Consider the following 17,755-nt stretch of genomic DNA (forward strand, 5'->3'; position numbering starts at 1 on the left):
TTTTTAGTTGTAATGTTTTAAATGCTTATTTATTTATTTAAGTAATCTCTACCCCCAACATGGGGCTTGAACTCATGACCCCGAGGTCAGGGGTCTGAGTCAACTGATGTCCCTGGACATCTGAGCCAACCAGATGTCCCTGGTTGTAATTTTAAGATGGTCTCAACAGTGTGTTTACTTCTTAGGAAAAGAATGATTGTATTTGTTGCTTATGCATTTACATGTTTTCCAGTAGAGTGAAGCTTATGGGCTCAAAATATATGAACATAAATATATTTAGTTTTGGGGCACCTGGCTGGCTCAGTTGGTAGAGCAAGCAACTCTTGGTCTCGGGGAGGGGGGGTCATGAGTTCAAGCCTCATGCTGGGTGCAGAGTTTACTTAAAAAATGATAAAAATTTAAAAAAATATACTGAGGTTTACAAAAGAGTTATGGGGAGAACACAGCCACAAATATTTTTCCTTTATTGATAAATTTAATTTATGGCCAACACCATCTGAGTTTTCCATGTTAGGATATCGTTTTGTGAATGTGAAGACCCAAATTATTCCCAGTGGGTTGGTGGCTTCATTTAGCCTCTTACTGCCTGTGATTATATTGTGGGTACATCTGGAGACACATCATCTCCCACAAAAGAGCCCTCCAGCCTGGTAAGGAATAACAACCTTTCTCACCCGGAAACAATGAAGTATCAGATGATTGCAGCTTCGAACAAAAGCTTCCCACTCCCTTTCAGAGCAGATTATCGTCATGATTCCCTCCCACCCTGGTGAGCCTGGCACTCAAGAGTATCTAGTTTAGTCCTTTCTTTGTTAATAGGGGATCATAAAGGGGTCTTTGTTACACTCTCTCATTTGGTCCAGGAGGATGTCTCCATGATTTCTTTCTGTTGTTTGGCACATGCGGCAGTTTCTTCAATGGTACCTTGAATCGTGTTCTCTTCCTTTGTCACGAAGCTTAAGCTTCATCTAAATAATTACTTCTGTTCAGAAATCAAACTCCACTCACCAAGTGTTTTGACAGACACACTGACTCTGAGAATGTTCTTTGCCCCGTGTAAAATCGGCATCAATTCCTGATTAGATTCCCTTTCTGTCCTCATTAATTTCCAGGTCGTTTGGGTCCTGGGAAGGCTTATTGATGGCTTTTCTAATGACCACATTTTGTGTTTCATGGATTTGCTGTAGTTTAGAGCAATTTGGGGGTACCCTTGTGACTGGGATCTTATCCATTGTTTTGGCAGAAGATGAGGGGATTAATTACGAGGTACTGAATGAAATCAGGTGACACTGTGATTCTCTAGTTACTACGAAGGGAAGTAACGGAATAGGTTGAACATCGTGTTTCCAAAGCCATGGGACATGTTTAGCCATGGTCCTTGCAAGAATGACATGATAGAAGCATAGCATTTCTTGCTTCCTTGCATTCTTTCTTTGGCTTTGCAAAGTAACAGAATAGCGTTGCATTCAAAACTTCCTCTTTCATTCAGAAACTTCCAAGTGCTTACTCTAAAGAATAAAAAGGACTGACCTTGTTTTGTGTGTCAGCTTCTCTTAGACTCATTGGTAGTGAACTTCTGCCTGAAGAATTCTTTTTTTTATATACTTAAAAAAAAAAGATTTTATTTATTTATTTGACAGACAGAGACCACAAGTAGGCAGAGAGGCAGGCAGAGAGAGAGAGAGGAGGAAGCAGGCTTCCCGCCGAGCAGAGAGCCCAGGATGCTGGGATTATGACCTGAGCCGAAGGCAGAAGCTTTAACCCACTGAGCCACCTGCATGAAGAATTCTTGAAAATATTAATATGCTCTTTCAGACTCAGCTCATTCTAGCTACACCCTTGCAAATCAGAAAACTGATTTCTTTGACATTATTGCCTCTTGGTTGTTTTGAAAGACACATTAGTATAAGGTTAAGAGCCTGAACTCTAGCACCCTGGGTTTGAGTCCTGGTTTTCTCCTATACTAGCTAATGAACAATTCTAGGCCTCCGCTTTTCTCATGTGTATGATGGAGACCATGGGAGCTACTGAGATTTGTCATGTTAAAGGTGTTAGATGAGTAATATATGTGAGAGGTTTAAAACAGTGCCTGGCAGTCAGGACTGTGAGTTAGATTTAAAAAAAATTTATTCTAACCATAATATTTGAAAGCCTATTATTTATATATATATATATATATATATATATATATATATATATATTTAAGGATTTTATTCATTTGACAGAGAGCAGGAGAGCATAAGCCAGGGGAGCAGCAGGCAGAGGGAGAGAGAGAAGCAGGTTCCTGCCCAGCAGGGATCCCAATGTGGGACTTGATCCTAGGGCCCTGAGAACATGACCCAAGCCGAAGGCAGATGACCTAACCGACTGAGCCACCCAGGTGTCCCTGAATGCCCGTGCTTTTAAACAAAATGTGAGGACTCAAAGAAATTCTTAAAAACAGTATTCAGTTGCGTGAGTTGGAAGACCTAATTGGCTTTACTTAATGATTCGGGAATCAAGCAGCATCTCATGTTAGCAGAAAGAAAGGGGCTCCAAAGAGCTGTCAACAATGGAAGGCAGAGGAGGCAGAAAAAGAAGTTTCTAGTGAAGAGTGGGTTGTTTCAGGTGCAGTCATCTTCCTTTGGGGGAAGGCAGGGGTCTGTCAGGCTGATGATCTTACTAGGGCCGACCAGGTAATTCCAGACTGGTCGAAGGTTACATTCCTGAGGGAGCCTGAAACCGCCGTTAGGTTGGGTGTCAAGTCTTGTTGTGGTGATGTGGCCTTAGCACATTTTGGGCCTGTTGCCTCTTTTTTTTTAAAGATTTTATTTATTTATTTGACAGATAGAGATTACAAGTAGGCAGAGAGGCAGGCAGAGAGACGAGGAAGCAGGCTCTCTGCTAAGCTGATGTGGGGCTTGAGCCCAGGACCCTGGGATCATGACCTGAGCCGAAGACAGAGGCTTTAACCCACTGAGCCACCCAGGCGCCCCATGTTGCCTCTTTTTTAAACCAGAGAATGTAGACTTTCGGTGTCCTGACTAAATGAATTCCTAGTCTGTGGCTAAGGGATAACGCAGGTAGAATTGCTTAAGTTGCTTCACCGAAAGATAAACCTAGTGGGGATATCGAACACCCAAACGGGAAAGCTTGTCTGTGGGAACATGTTGGGGCAAACGTGTGATCTTTCTAGCATGTGTGGACTTTAACTTCAGTGTGAGGAGCTTAGAGTCCTGGTACTCTAGAAGTTTGACCTCTTGCTTCCGTGTCTCACCAGGTTTATGTTTAAGATATAAAATCCACGGCCCTTCTGGTACCAGCTGAGCCGCAGTCCCTGGGGTGGAGAGCCCAGGAATCGACATTTTTATCAAATAGCACTGGGGACTCATAGGCACGATGAGCACTGAGAACGGTCACCTTAGGAGAGTGGCTGTCAACCAAGGTGCTCATTCAGATCCCTTTGGGGGCATGAAAAAGATGGGGGTGCTTGGGTCCTGACTTTGTTGTTTGGGGTACAGCACGGGGCAGTGATGTTAGTGGATGACTCCGACGTGCAGCCAGGGGCAAGAAGCAGTGACATTAGAGGACAGTTCCTGGTTCTATCCGGTGTGTGAGCTGACCTGGTATTTTCAAAGAGTCGTTGAAGTGGTTACCAGGCGCTGGGGGGAAGGGAGGGGCGGGGAATTCTTGTATCATGAGGACTTCTCTTGGGGCTGGTGGAAACGTCCTGGAGATGGTTGGTGGGGACGGTTGTGCAAAACTGAAGGAACTAAAGGCCACCAGACTGCACACTTTACAATGGTTGAAGTGATGAGTTTTATGTGACGTGATTTGATCATCATAAAAAACACTTAATAAAGCCATTACTGGGGTGCCTGGGGGGTGTTGGTCCATTGAGCTGCCAACTCTTGGTCTTGGCTCAGGTCATGATCTCAGAGTCCTGGGATCGAGACTCCTTTCAGGCTCTGCACTCAGCAGGCTCTGCCTGAGGAGTCTCTCCCTCTCCCTCCCCCCGCTCGATTGCACACACTCTCTCAAATAAATAAATCTTTTTTTTTTTTTAAGATCTATTTATTTATTTGACAGAGATCACAAGTAAGCAGAGAGGCGGGGCAGGGGGGAGCAGGCTCCCTACTGAGCAGAGAGCCGGAGGCGGGGCTCAATCCCAGGACACTGGGATCAGGAGCTGAAGGCAGAGGCTTAACCCACTGAGCCACCGAGGCGCCCCTCAAATAATTAAATCTTAAAAAAAGAAAGCCATTACAACTCTCACCTGTCTGGACCTTAATTTTTTTTTTTTTCTTTTCGCAGCGACAGTGTATCATGCATGCCACTGATTCCAGGGGACACTCCCCTGCTTTCCTGCAACCGCAGAATGGAAGCAGCCATCGCTCGTCTGGCTACGTTCCAGGGAAGGTTGTGCCCCTGCGGCCCCCTCCTCCTCCAAAGAGCCAAGCTTCAGCCAAACTGACCTCCATCAGACAGGAAGCCCGGGCCACCTTTGCTTTCTCCACCGAAGAGCAGCAAGCCCAGAGAGAAAGCCGAAAGCAGAAGAGGCACAAAAATACTTTCATTTGCTTTGCTATCACTAGTTTCTCATTTTTTGTTGCACTTGCGGTCATTCTAGGGATCTCCTCGAAATACGCTCCAGATGGTAAGGGTGCACGTATGCACGTCGTGGGCACGCACGTGTACAGAGCACGTGTTCTAGGAGAAGAACGGGGGAGGAAAATGGGAGGATAGAATTAAAAAAAACTCGCGTTATCTTGACTTGGCTCTGGCTAATTCATATATAGAGAAACGGAGACATAACTTATTAAAGCAATTGTTAAAGGAATCCATTGGAAATGATACAGTTGAAGGATTGCTCTTCCTTTCCATTTTGCTGCTTTGTCCCAGGGCTCAAGACGTTCTTCGAGCATTTTTTTTTTGTAAAATGTTCATTTTAAGAGTCTTTAGTGAATTCTTGCAGGAGCGCAATTTCATCCTTTGTGGTAGGTATGATTTTCTGACTGCTTGGAATTTTAGCGATAAAAATGACTGAATATAGGGGCACCTGGCTCAGTCCATAGTGTGTGTGACTCTTATGTCCTGGTTGTGAGTTCGAGCCCCATGTTGGGTGTGGAGCCTACTTAAAATAAAAGTTTTTTTAAAATACAGTAAAAAAATTACTAAATGTGGTGACAAAGCTACATTTGATATTTTAAAATTTTTATTTATTTATTTTTATAGATTATTTGAGAGGGAAAGAACATGAGTGTGAGTAGGGGAAAAGGGCAGAGGGAGAGGGAGAAGCAGACTCTCCACTAACCGGGGAGCCTGATGCAGGACTGGATCCCAGGATCTGGAGTCATGACCTCAGCAGAAGGCAGACCCTTAACTGACTGAGCCACCCAGGTGCCCGATTTTTTTTTGTTTTTTTAATGAGGGAAAGTGCTAAGATATCTCTTCCGTTGCTTGAAATCAGCTGGGGAACAGTTCTAAAAGAGAAGCTTCAAGTATTTTGAGGAAACAATTTATATCTTTGAAGGAAAGATACATTTATCTGTTACATTTGTATTTGTTACATTTATTACATCTGTTACATTTTGTTACATCTATTATATCTATTATTTGTTACATTTGTTACATCTCATACATTTATCTAAAAGTCACTTATTACTTCATAGTTAAATATCATGTAGGCAGGTTTTCATTTCTTAAATGGCTTTTGCTTTGCAAGTTGGTAATATAGGAATAGTTCGAATGGTTTTGAAGAAATTCATTGTCAGTCAGCCTCAATACGACATCATGGCTAGGGTATCAGGATAGAGTCCCATCCACCGGTCTGAAAATCAGAGGGCTCAGGGCTGTCGAAGGAGAGGCAGACCATAACACCTTGGACTGGGCATCATTTTTGTCTGCATTTTTAGTCTTTTACTCTGTACAATAGATTTTTGTCAAATTAGATGCCTTCTTAAATGGATATAACATCTGAGAAGCAAGTTATCATTTGTAAGACTTACAAATACTATTTTGTCTAGTTTCCATGGGTGCTTTTGGGGTTTTATAGACTTTAAAGTCTATAAAGTGACTTGTGTCCATGCTTCTAAGGGAATAGACCTGAAGAGAGAGAGATGTTCGTACCAACGTCTTTGTTGACCAGGCCAGTAGAGCACAGGATAATTTTGTCCCATTGCTTTCTGTTGGCTCCTGGCATTGATTTTTCTCTTCCCTTTTCTCCAGCAAAATAACCAAGTTCACTGCTGTTGATTCGTTCTTCCCAAGTCATCTGCAGTAAAGAGATGCCAGATCGGGTGGCGGGGGGGGGGGGGGGGGGGGGGGGGGGAGATCAGAGCTGAAATCTGTGCCTTTAACTGATGTTTTCTTTTTCCTATCTAAGACAGTGATTCACTGATGTGGTTTCTTTGAGTCAACGTTCTTTAGTTTCACATTTGGGCTGTATACATGTAGAACTTCGGTGGAAATATGTGGTGTGCTGACATGGTTGAGGGTCAGCCTCGCTGTGGTTATTGCTGTTATATAATCTTGATAATGAACCCTCAGCTCAACAGTGGGCAGCCGGGAAGGTGGGGGCTCTGGAGCTATTTGACGGTGCTCTCTGCAGACTGTGTGTTTTCTCACTAAGTGTGCTTTACAGGAAGGCAGTAGACTGGAGTTTTTGGTAATGTTTCCTAAGGAAGCACACTCTCCTAGGAAAAAATTAAAAGCAAGAGGAATTGGGGCACCCGGGCGGCTCAGTCAATTAAGCGTCTTAACTCTTGATTTCTGCTCAGATCATGATCTCAGAGTTGTGAGATCGAGCCCTGCATGGGGCTCTGTACTGGGCATGGAGCTTGCTTAAGATTGTCTCTCTTCCTCTTTAAAAAACAACAAAGGGTCGCCTGGGTGGCTCAGTGGGTTAAGCCTCTGCCTTCGGCTCAGGTCATGATCCCAGGGTCCTGGGATCGAGCCCCGAATCGGGCTCTCTGTTCCTTGGGGAGCCTGCTTCCCCCTCTCTCTCTGCCTGTCTCTCTGCATACTTGTGATCTGTGTCTGTCAAATAAATAAATAAAATCTTAAAAAAAATTAAAAAACACAAAAAACACACAAAACAACAACAATAAAACAAAAACCAAGAGAAATTATATAACCATTTGGTAGGCTCTACATGTCAGAATACTGGATTTCCTTCTCAGTAGCTGGGTATAGAGAGCTTGTTACATGGGGCCACATTTGCTTGTGATGTAACATCACGGAGAGTTCCAGCTCCATGTTTTTGGGGAGGGAGGGAGGTTGAAGAGAAGTGTAAGTAATCCTTAGTGTTAAGTCAGAACACATTCAAGAGATTTCTTATTTCTTCAGTGGAAAGAAACATTAAGGATTATTTCTCTTCTAATAGTGATGATCATTGACTTACCTGAATTAAATATCGGTGATTATGAAACTGCTTTGGGAAAAATTCGATGAGATAATTGCCAAGGACTTCCCCAGGGAGGCGGATTGTTACTGCAGAGGTTACTGTCCCCTCAGAGAAAGCACAAGCAAAGGGCACCAGGAGTGCTTAGAAATGAGATGTTTGCATTAATGCTTATGTAATTCAAAATGAGGAGTCAGAATTTCCTTTACAGAAAAATTAATATCTTTGTGTTGCACTCAGCCTCTCCACTTTTCCTCCTCTGATTTCCCAACATGTACCTTCCACCTTCTTACGATTCCCAAGCACACCCTGCGTGTCCTTACCTTAGCTGAATTTAAATATGGGCGGCACCCACCTTGCCCTTCTAACTGAGCAACCAATGAACTTGGGTAGCGAGGGGCACTTGCATCTCTCACCTTCATGCTCCTCTTCTTTTTTTTTTTTTTTTTTCTTTTTTTGAAGAGGGAACCGGGGAAGGGGCAGAGGGAGAGGGAGAGAGTAAGAGAGAGAGAATCTTAAGCCATGGAACTTGGGCAGGGCTCTATCTCAGGGCCCTGAGATTATGACCTGAGCCTAAATCAAGAGTCAGATGTTTAACTTGCTGAGCTACACGGGCACCCCATGCTCCTCTTATTTAAGGACTGTGCATCCTTTGAGGGTCTAGGTCTAATGTCCTGTTAAACCTGCCTCAGGTGCTCCCACCCACTCCTCCTCTCTCTGAGCTCATTTGCACATCACCCAACTACCACATTTTAATTTTCCTACCTGCTGGCTTTTCTCCAAAGCTAAAGTATAAGCTCCGCAGGCTGTGAGTTCCTTCCGTGCTTTATAAATTCTACAGTATCTAGGACAAAGTGAGCAAATGGATCCTCCGTAAATACTTGGGTCATGAATTGTTCCAAACCAGTGTGGTTCCTGCCCTGCCCCCCCTGCACCCCCGTATATAGCAGCAACTAAAGGTCTCATGCATTTTTTTTTTTTAAGTCTCATGCATTAAACAGCTGTGGCAATGCAGAATACTTTCATGTTGCCATCATCATCTGTTCAAGGGGCACGTTCTCATTCTAGTAAAGGAACACAACACGTCCAGCAAACCTCATTTCTTTTTTTTTTATTTTTTTTATTTTTATTATTTTTTTTTTTTAAAGATTTTATTTATTTATTTGACAGACAGAGATCACAAGCAGGCAGAGAGGCAGACAGAGAGAGAGGAGGAAGCAGGCTCCCTGCTGAGCAGAGAGTCCGACGCGGGGCTCGATCCCAGGACCCTGGGATCATGACCTGAGCCGAAGGCAGAGGCTTTAACCCACTGAGCCACCCAGGCGCCCCCAAACCTCATTTCTTAAGGGGGAACTTGAGTATCACTCAACTTGCTGAGTAATCTTGGATTTGGCTTCTCTGATCTGTAGTTTCCTCATGTCTGAAAATGAGAAGTCATGCCTTTGGCTGTTTGCTTCTTGCAGTTTCACGGGGAAAGTGTGCATGTCTGCAGATAGCTGGTATTTATCAGCTATGGTCTGTGGAATGAGGGGGGCTTCTGTCGCCTACTTTATGATTCACTGTGCACAGGAAGGAACCTGGGAAAACCTGACATACCTATTACTTAGTAGTTCCCTTTTTTTTTTAATTTTTTAAGATTTATTTATTTATTTGACAGAGATCACAAGTAGGCAGAGAGGCAGGCAGAGATAGAGAGAGGGGGAAGCAGGCTCCCTGCTGAGCAGAGAGCCTGATGCGGGGCTTGATCCCAGGACTCTGGGATCATGACCTGAGCCAAAGGCAGAGTCTTTCACCCATTGAGCTGCCCAGGCACCCCATAAGTTTTGTTTTCTAAAACCGCTTCTTAGTGTGGATCCAGAGACAATTCACAGTTTTGCCTCTTGCTGTCAATTTATTTCCAGAGTAGACGATTCAGGGGAACTCCGTGTTTACCTTGTGGAGTCTGACCCGGACTAGATGGTGGCAACTTGGTTTCATAGAGCAACCTTTTTTATGTGTTGAAGTAAAGGAATAGATGTATCTGCTGGGTAGATTGGGATGGAATTTGCATCCTGCTGGCAGGAACTTACAGTGAGTCCATCACCTGCAGATTGCAGTCAGTGATGGTAGCACTTGGATGTGGCTCAAGAAATTCTTGCATTTTGTTGCACTGATGGATGCTGGTGTTGCATTTTTTTAATAGAGAATTGCCCAGATCAAAATCCACGTCTCAGGAACTGGGATCCAGGACAAGATTCTGCAGAGCATGTTGTTATCAAGGAGGGGGATATGTTCCGTCTGACCTCAGATGCCACCGTGAATTCTGTAGTCATTCAGGATGGAGGTGAGGAATGGTCACTGCCTATGGGGGTGGCAAGGTTGCTCGTTCCTCGGGGGGGCGGGGGATTTGATATTCTGTATGTAGAAAGCTATTCTTAGCCTTTAGAATGTGGTGATGGTCTATCTATGGGGCATGAGAAGTTCCTTAGGTAGCACCATAGAATTCAAGAGCTAAAATTCCCTTAAATCATTCAATTCAAGACCTCTGATTGATAGGGAAGGAAACAGTTTCAGAAGGTGCTCTCTCCTAGCTCGATCTTTCTTACAGCTATGGAGAGTGATGAGGGAATTGACATGGGTTAACATACAAAACAATAGTTTGTAGGCTCCTAGATATTTTTCTTTTCTTTTTTTTTTTTAAAGATTTTATTGAATTATTTGACAGACAGAGATCACAAGTAGGCAGAGAGGCAGGCAGAGAGAGAGGAGGAAGCAGGCTCCCTGCTGAGCAGAGAGCCCAATTCAGGACTCAATCCCAGGACTCTGGGATCACGGCCTGAGCCGAAGGCAGAGGCTTTAACTCGCTGAGCCACCCAGGTGCCCACCCCCCTAGATATTTTTCTAAAAAAAAAAAATTATTCTTAAGTGAATGGATTGAAATTTATGCCCCTTGGCATTTATGGCATGTTGAGACATGAACTCTCCATTTCTACCTTTACTATTTTGAAAACAGGCTTAATTTCCTAAGCAACCTCTTAACAGTTTTTTCCCCCAACTTAACTGCAGGAGGGTCTTTTCTTCCCCACCCCCATCAAGGTAAACTCTCTTTCTCTGTATCCCGGAGAGGTGATTCAGGAGTTGGCTGATACTTGTTTTGTTCCTTGCAGGATTGCTTGTATTTGGGGATGATAAGGATGGATCCAGAAATATTACTTTGAGGACTCGTTACATCCTGATCAAGGATGGTGGGGCGCTTCATATTGGAGCAGAAAAATGCCGCTATAAGTCCAAAGCGACCATTGCCTTGTATGGCAAGTCAGATGAAGGTGAAAGTATGCCAATATTTGGCAAAAAATTTATTGGTGTGGAAGCTGGTGGGACACTGGAGATACACGGGGCCCAGAAGGTCTCGTGGACATTGTTGGCGAGAACTCTGCCTTCCTCAGGCTTGACCTTTGGGTCCTACGCCTTTGAAAAGGACTTTTCTAGGGGCCTCAACGTGAGGATCATTGACCAGGACACGGCCAAAATTTTGGAAAGTGCCAGGTTTGATACCCACGAATACCACAATGAGAGTAGACGGCTGCAGGAGTTTCTGAGAGTGCAGGATCCAGGCCGGATCGTCGCCATAGCCGTGGGGGATTCCGCTGCCAAGAGCCTCTTACAAGGAACCATACAAATGATCCAGGACCGGCTGGGCAGTAAGCTGATCCAAGGGCTGGGCTACAGGTGGGCAGACCTTTAACCTTCCTCCCCAGAGCCATGTTAGAGCCTGTGTCTGTGTGTCAGGGGCTGCAGAAAGGGACAGAACACACCATAGCCTGGCTTCGGGTGGCAGAATGGCCACTCTCGCTTTCAAACACGGGCCTGGGGGTCAGAGGGTGCTGGTTCCAAGACGCTCTTTTCTTGGCATCGGTTGGCCAAGCACTTTGTGAAGCAGAACGGCAGGTTTTGGAAAGTGAAGGACAGCCGTGGGCTGCTGAGAAACAGCCGGGCAGCGCCGGGGCAGTTTACTTCCCTCTTTCGACCTTGGGCAAACCACCTTGGGCAAACCGTCTGAAACGCAGGTTACTTGATTCTGCGAGAAGGTGTAGAAGTTCCCCCAGGAAAGCCGGGGGGCAGGGCACTCTTTGCCTTCTGTGGAGCCCTCCGCCTGCTGATTTGCATCTGCCTGTGGGGTTGGTGCAGGTCCCTGGAGCCTCAGCCGAGGCGGAGGAAGGCAGGGACTGGAGGGCGGGTACCTTCCCGCACACAGTAGGAGTCATTGTGGGCTTACGGGACTGTCCCTCTGCGTCTAGCGCACCAGGATTTCCCAATCCAGCCCTAAAGCTGGGGGAAGTCGCTGGTTCAACATGTAATTCAGAAAAGAGAAGTTTTAAATCTGCTTACTGTTCTTCTTCGTAAAGCCGGGGAGTGAGTCTGCTGTGACAAGGAAGAGGACTTGAAAACTCACATATGGAAAGGCTCTAGTTATTTTTGACTAGGATGGTTGGTGGATCTTGTTGTTAGTTTCCTTCCGTTGGTTGTTGGAATGGAGCGGTAGCTGTGGAAATTCTAGAGAAGGTGAAGCAGACAAAATTAATGAAAAAAAAAAAAAGGTCTCTAATGGTTCTTAAAATGCCTTTTCTTCACCGTGGGGATTTTGAGGAGGTGCTGAGTGCTGGTACCCCTGGGTGCTGAGATGAATGGGCCCTTGTTTAATCCAGTGGATAAACACACCTCGGTAGACAGGAGTGTGCAGTGAGACCCTCGCTTCTAGGCTGTCATGGGAGTGCAAATAGTGGGAGCCCTCAAATCGACCTGGGGAACCTATGGAGGCTTCCCAAAGGTGAGAAACCGGGGGTGGGGGTGGGGAGTCTAGAAGCATGCTCTGTGGGCAGTTGGAGATGGAGAGCTTTCTAGACCGGGAGTAGCAGGTGCCAGACCTTGGAGGTGGGTTCTTAAAAAATTAGGATTAAATGTAAGACAAACACAGAAAACTGCTAAAAATAAGAATGCAGGGTTTTTAAAAAATTTAATTTATTTATTTGACAGATAGAGATCACAAGTAGACAGAGAGGCAGGCAGAGAGATAGAGAAGGAAGCAGGCTCCCTGCTGAGCAGAGAGCCCGATGCGGGACTCGATCCTAGAATCTTGGGATCATGGCCCGAGTCGAAGGCAGAGGCTTTAACCCACTGAGCCACCCAGGTGCCCCAAGAATGCAGAGTTTAATGACTTATCACAACATGACTCCTGGATAGCCACCATGCAGGTCAAAGCATTGATCATTGCCCATGGCCCAGAGGCCCCCTGGCTGTCCCCTCTGTTTCACTGAACCCTCCCTCGGCTCACCAAAGATAACCACTCACTGGAATTTGTGGAGAACATGAAAGTTTAGGTTTGCCTATTTCTGGACTTCATATAAATGTGAGCAGACAATATACCCCGTTTTGTATCTGGCTTCTTTGTTCAACTCTGTTAACCGAGGGTTACGTATTTTGGTGCGTGTGGTGCTGATTGGTTTTCATTGCTGTTCATTTTCTGTTGTAGGAGTCTACCCCCGTGTATTCACTGCTGGGCATTTCTAACAGTTCAGACCTCTGTTGTAAAAAGGGCTTCTCCTTGGGGCGCCTGGGTGGCTCAGTCATTAAGCGTCTGCCTTGGGCTCAGGTCATAACCCCAGGGTCCTGGGATGGAACCCCACGGCAGGCTCCTTGCTCAGCAGGAAGCCTGCTTCTCACTCCTCGCCACCTCCCTCCCCCTCCGCTTGTGTTCCGTCGTCTCTCGCTGTCGCTTCTCTCTGTCAGATAAATAAATAAAAAGTCCTAAAAAAGTAAATAAAAAGGGTTTCTCCAAATGTTCTTTTATCCATCTTCTAAAACCCATATATCCATAATTCTGTAATTTATAGACCTAGGCGTGGAAACACGATCTTTTCAAAGTTAGATACCTACTTCGTTTCGTTATCCAGTAATGCCAGGATGACAGCTTTTGTCTCTTTACTCCATTATTCTTCTGGGTTTGTGTGATCATTAGCTGTGAATATGTTGTTTGACATATTGGGGTTCCTTTCCTCCTGGTTTCTGAATTCCCTTTCAAATAGTGCTGCTGATTTGACAGAGGAATTTGAGTTGTGATCCTTTGCCAGTGTGCCAGTGTTCCATTGCTTTGACATTATCTCCAATGTACACAAACACACGCCTTTGAAGATACTGTTCTGGTGCCACGAAATTTTCCTCAAGTGGAGGAGGGAAGTAGGAGTGTTTTGGAGATAATGTCAGGAGAATAGAATATTGTTTTAGAGTTGCTGAGGCAGCTTTGGTAAATAAAGGAAGCCTCTGATATTTCTTCTTTCTTCTCACATAGGAGATAATGAATTGAAACATTTGGCATTTGATTCTTTGTACGGTACCAAGGAGTATAAATAGAGCTGTAAAGCATGGTCAGCGGAGAGTAGCTAATCCACGCAGGGGCAGGTGTGGAATTTATAAGGATACAGGCATGCTTTGGTTAACTTTTATCTGTGACTATCCAGCCATCTGTCTGGCATAGATTTCTCTCTCTGTCTCTCTCTCTCTCTCTCTCTCACACACACACACACACACACACACACACACACACACCATCCCTCTAGAGTAGGAAACTGACATTTTTCTTTCCGGATTTTAAACCAGGAATATTAAGGCAGACACACACACACACACACACACACACGCACACACACACAAGCACACACCGCGTCCCCCTCCTCCACACCCCATTCCTCTAGAGTAGGAAATTGACATTTTTCCTTCCGGGGTTTAAACCAGGAATCTTAAGGCAGATTTTTTTTTTTTTTTTGGCTTTTTGTCTTTGTTCTTTTTTTATTTTGGCCACAAGTTTGAGCAAGTTCCTGGGATGTTTATTTACAAAAGTGAAATGAAATTAAAGGGCGTTTTCAAACACAGTTGCTGTCAACGAATAGATATATGGCATGTAAAATTTTAAATCTCTCAGATAGTGTTTATACAATTTTGATTTAAGATTATTAAGAAACCAGTAACCCAGTGGTTTTCAGTTATGCACTCCTGAGATTTTTAAAAAATCGCATGCCCAAGGCCCCCTAGAGATTTTTACAGAAGAATCTGATGGGTAGGACCCCCAGGTGTTTGATGCGCAATCGGGTCTGATCACTACTGCTCTAACCTCTGACCTGGAACTCAGGGGTTCTCAGTGTGGTCCGCAGACCAGTAACATCAGCATCACAGGGGGGCAGGGGGAGGGGCTTGTTAGCAATGTGCCTGCTTTGTCCCCACCTCCGGCAGTTAGCGGGCGGGGCCTGGGAGTCTGATCTGACAAGCCCTCCAGGTGTTCTGATGCACACTCAAGTGTGAGAACCACTCTCTGACTCAGTGGTTCTCAACTGTGACTGCACATTCACATCGTCTGGGGAACTTTGAAAACCTACCAATGCCATGCCCCACCTGCAGAGAGGATGATGGCGTCAGTCCGGGCTGGGTCTGAGTGTGGGTGGCTTCCTCAAGCTCGTTCTATTAGGTCATTCTATCACGCAGCCGGAGTTCAAAAGAGAGTGGGTAGTACTCACTTTATTTTTATTTATTTTTCTTTTCTCATTATTTTTAAAAAATTTTTAAGGATTTTATTTGACAGACAGATTATTTATTTGACAGAGATTACAAGGAGGCAGAGAGGCAGGCAGAGAGAGAGGAGGAAGCAGGCTCCCTGCTGAGCAGAGAGCCCGATGCACGACTCGATCCCAGGATCCTGGGATCATGACCTGAGCCGAAGGCAGAGGCTTTAATCCACTGAGCCACTCAGGCGCCCTCTTTTCTCTTTAAAGTTTTTGTTTAGATTTCCAGTTAGTTAATATACAATGTAGTATTAGTTTCAGGTGTACAATATAGAGATTGAACACCTGCATGCAGTGCCCAGTGCTCATCACGACAGGTGCATTCCTCAATCCCTATCATTTGTTTCAGCCATTCCCCTCGATGCCCCCCCCCCCCAAGCCCACCTCCCCTCTGGTAGTTAAGAGTCTCTATTGTTCACTGTAGTTAAGAGTCTCTTCTGGTTTGCTTCCCTCTCTCTCTCTGTTTTAACCCCCCTTCCCCTATGTTCATCTGTTTTGTTTCCTAAATTCCACATATGAGTGAAATCAGATGGCATTTGTCTTTCCCTGACTGACTTATTTCACTTAGCATAATGAACTCTAGTTCTGTCCATGTCTTTGCCAATGGCAAGATTCCATTTTTTTTTTTAAAGATTTTATTTATTTATTTGACAGAGATCACAAGTAGGCAGAGAGGTAGACAGAAAGGGAGAGAGGGGGAAGCAGGCTCCCTGCTGAGCAGAGAGCCCGATGTGGGGCTCGATCCCAGAACCCTGAGATCATGACCTGAGCTGAAGGCAGCGGCTTAACCCACTGAGCCACCCAGGAGCCCCTCCATTCTTTTTTTTAATGACTAATATTCCTGTGTCTGTGTGTCTCTGTATACACATCACCTCTTCTTTATCCACTCATCAGTCAGTGGATTCTGGGTTCTTTCCATATTTGACTATCGTAGATAACGCTGCTATAAATATCAGGGTGCGTGCCGTACTCATTTTAAAAGAAGGGAAATAATTGGGTTTGTGGCCAGAATGACAGGTGAATAATAGGGGTGTGTATTGGGGAAGGAAGATAGTGATTCATTTTAGTCCCAGCCTTCGGTGTTCTACCTGTTACAAGGCCAGATAAACAAGGATTTTTAAAAAAATCTAGATACATTTCCTTCTGTGATGTCTGTTACTTCAGTCAAGATTTGGACTTGCAGCCACATGTTAAAAGAGATAGAGGGTTTGATAAAAATGAAAGTTAAGCGCTACGCAGCACCCGACATAACATCTGTGTCAAGGATCTGGGTTGGGACCCTGACAAATAAGGCACATGCTCTTTTCCCCTCCAGGCAAGCGTGGGCTTTGGTTGGGGTCATTGATGGAGGAAGTACTTCTTGCAACGAGTCCGTGAGAAACTATGAAAACCATAGTAGTGGAGGCAAGGCTCTTGCCCAAAGAGAATTTTATACCGTGGATGGTCAGAAGTTCGCCGTGACAGCTTACAGTGAGTGGATTGAAGGTAAGCAAGAATGGTTTAGACTCTTCTAAGACATTGGTGAGTATTGTGAAAGACTGGTTTCTTTAGGTGGAATTGTATCCAAGGGACAGTCTGATTAGGTTTCCCAACTGGTTGAAGATGAAACCTATGGTTTCCCACTATAGTCCATCCTTTTGACTCAAAGAGTTCTTGCTGGGTTGGAGAATGCTCTGTTGAAGCCTGGTCCCTCCCAGCTGGCCTTGTTCTTGATTCTGGAGTCATAAAGTGTGGTTAACTATTAGAGACGGATTTGATACCACTGGAACCAGTCTAGATGTGATAGGGTGAGCTGCCTTCGGTTATGACCTGAGACGGTGAATATGCTTTTGTACTTTGAATCTTTTCTGTATGCAGACATGTAGCAAATCGTACCTTTGCACACATGCTATATAAAGAACACTCATTTTCTTGGCTATTTTTCCTTGATCCATTATAAGATCCTTGATCTTCTAAACGAGTTGGAAGACACAGGAACATACAAAGTAAAAATTAAGTTCTAACCCTATCATTAAGAGAGAATTGTTTTTGTGCAAATAATCTAGTTATTTTTCTCTTATGTATGTTTTCCTCCACTCATGTCCATTTTGTTTTAACCTGTTTCCCTTGCTTGAAATGACATTTTATACAGTTACCTTAGGTCTTTAACATTTTCTTCTGCATAATTTTTATTCTCATTCACCTTTCAGAAGAACCATAATTAGTTCAAATAATGCCTGGCACTGGGTGTTCAGGGCACCTCTGACTTGTTTCTTTAAGGATGTTTCCTCTCCTGCTTTGCTGCCAGGTTTCTTGGCTCAAGTTATGGATTAGCAGGCTCCTGTCTGTGCTTGCCCACTACCTTTCTTTTGCAAGCAAAAATTATCCCCAAATTATTGTGAAACGAGTAATCGAGAGGTGCCTTGTTATCCAGAAAGGTTGATTTGAGGGCTTATACCTCAGTTTTCAGCAGCAGGGAGCCAGTGTGCTTACTAAGATGGATTTCTGGAGACAGAGAGCCCCCCTCTTTCACTTCCTATGTGATGGTGGGCACGTGACTTGAACTTCCTAGCTCTCAGTTTCCTCATCTGAAAAATGGGCACAGTCAGAGAAACGGCCACATAGGGCTGCTGTGGGTGTCTGAGGGGAAGAATATGAAGTTTTTCATACATGTGCCTAGGAAGCACTTGGTGTTAGCTATTTTTTTTTTTAAGTAGTTCTTTTTTTTTTTTTTTTAAGATTTTTATTTATTTGACAGACAGACCACAAGCAGGCAGAGAGAGGAGGAGGAAGCAGGCTCCCTGCG

At 44.6% G+C, this 17,755-nt stretch overlaps 1 protein-coding gene across 4 annotated transcripts in view; it reads left to right on the forward strand.

Annotated features, from left to right (window-relative positions):
* Positions 1-17,755, forward strand: part of CEMIP2 (cell migration inducing hyaluronidase 2) — a 98,416-nt gene that overhangs the window by 30,548 nt on the left and 50,113 nt on the right. For all 4 annotated transcript variants that reach the window (XM_059411869.1, XM_059411868.1, XM_059411867.1 and 1 more), the window contains exons 2-5: positions 4,294-4,636; positions 9,564-9,704; positions 10,528-11,089; positions 16,286-16,455. In XM_059411869.1, the coding sequence (XP_059267852.1) occupies positions 4,306-4,636; positions 9,564-9,704; positions 10,528-11,089; positions 16,286-16,455 (1,204 nt within the window). In that variant the 5' untranslated portion in view covers positions 4,294-4,305. The remainder of the gene's footprint in view (positions 1-4,293; positions 4,637-9,563; positions 9,705-10,527; positions 11,090-16,285; positions 16,456-17,755) is intronic.

The sequence above is a fragment of the Mustela nigripes genome, chromosome 9 (genome assembly GCF_022355385.1).
Source record: "Mustela nigripes isolate SB6536 chromosome 9, MUSNIG.SB6536, whole genome shotgun sequence".
Lineage (NCBI taxonomy): Eukaryota > Metazoa > Chordata > Mammalia > Carnivora > Mustelidae > Mustela > Mustela nigripes.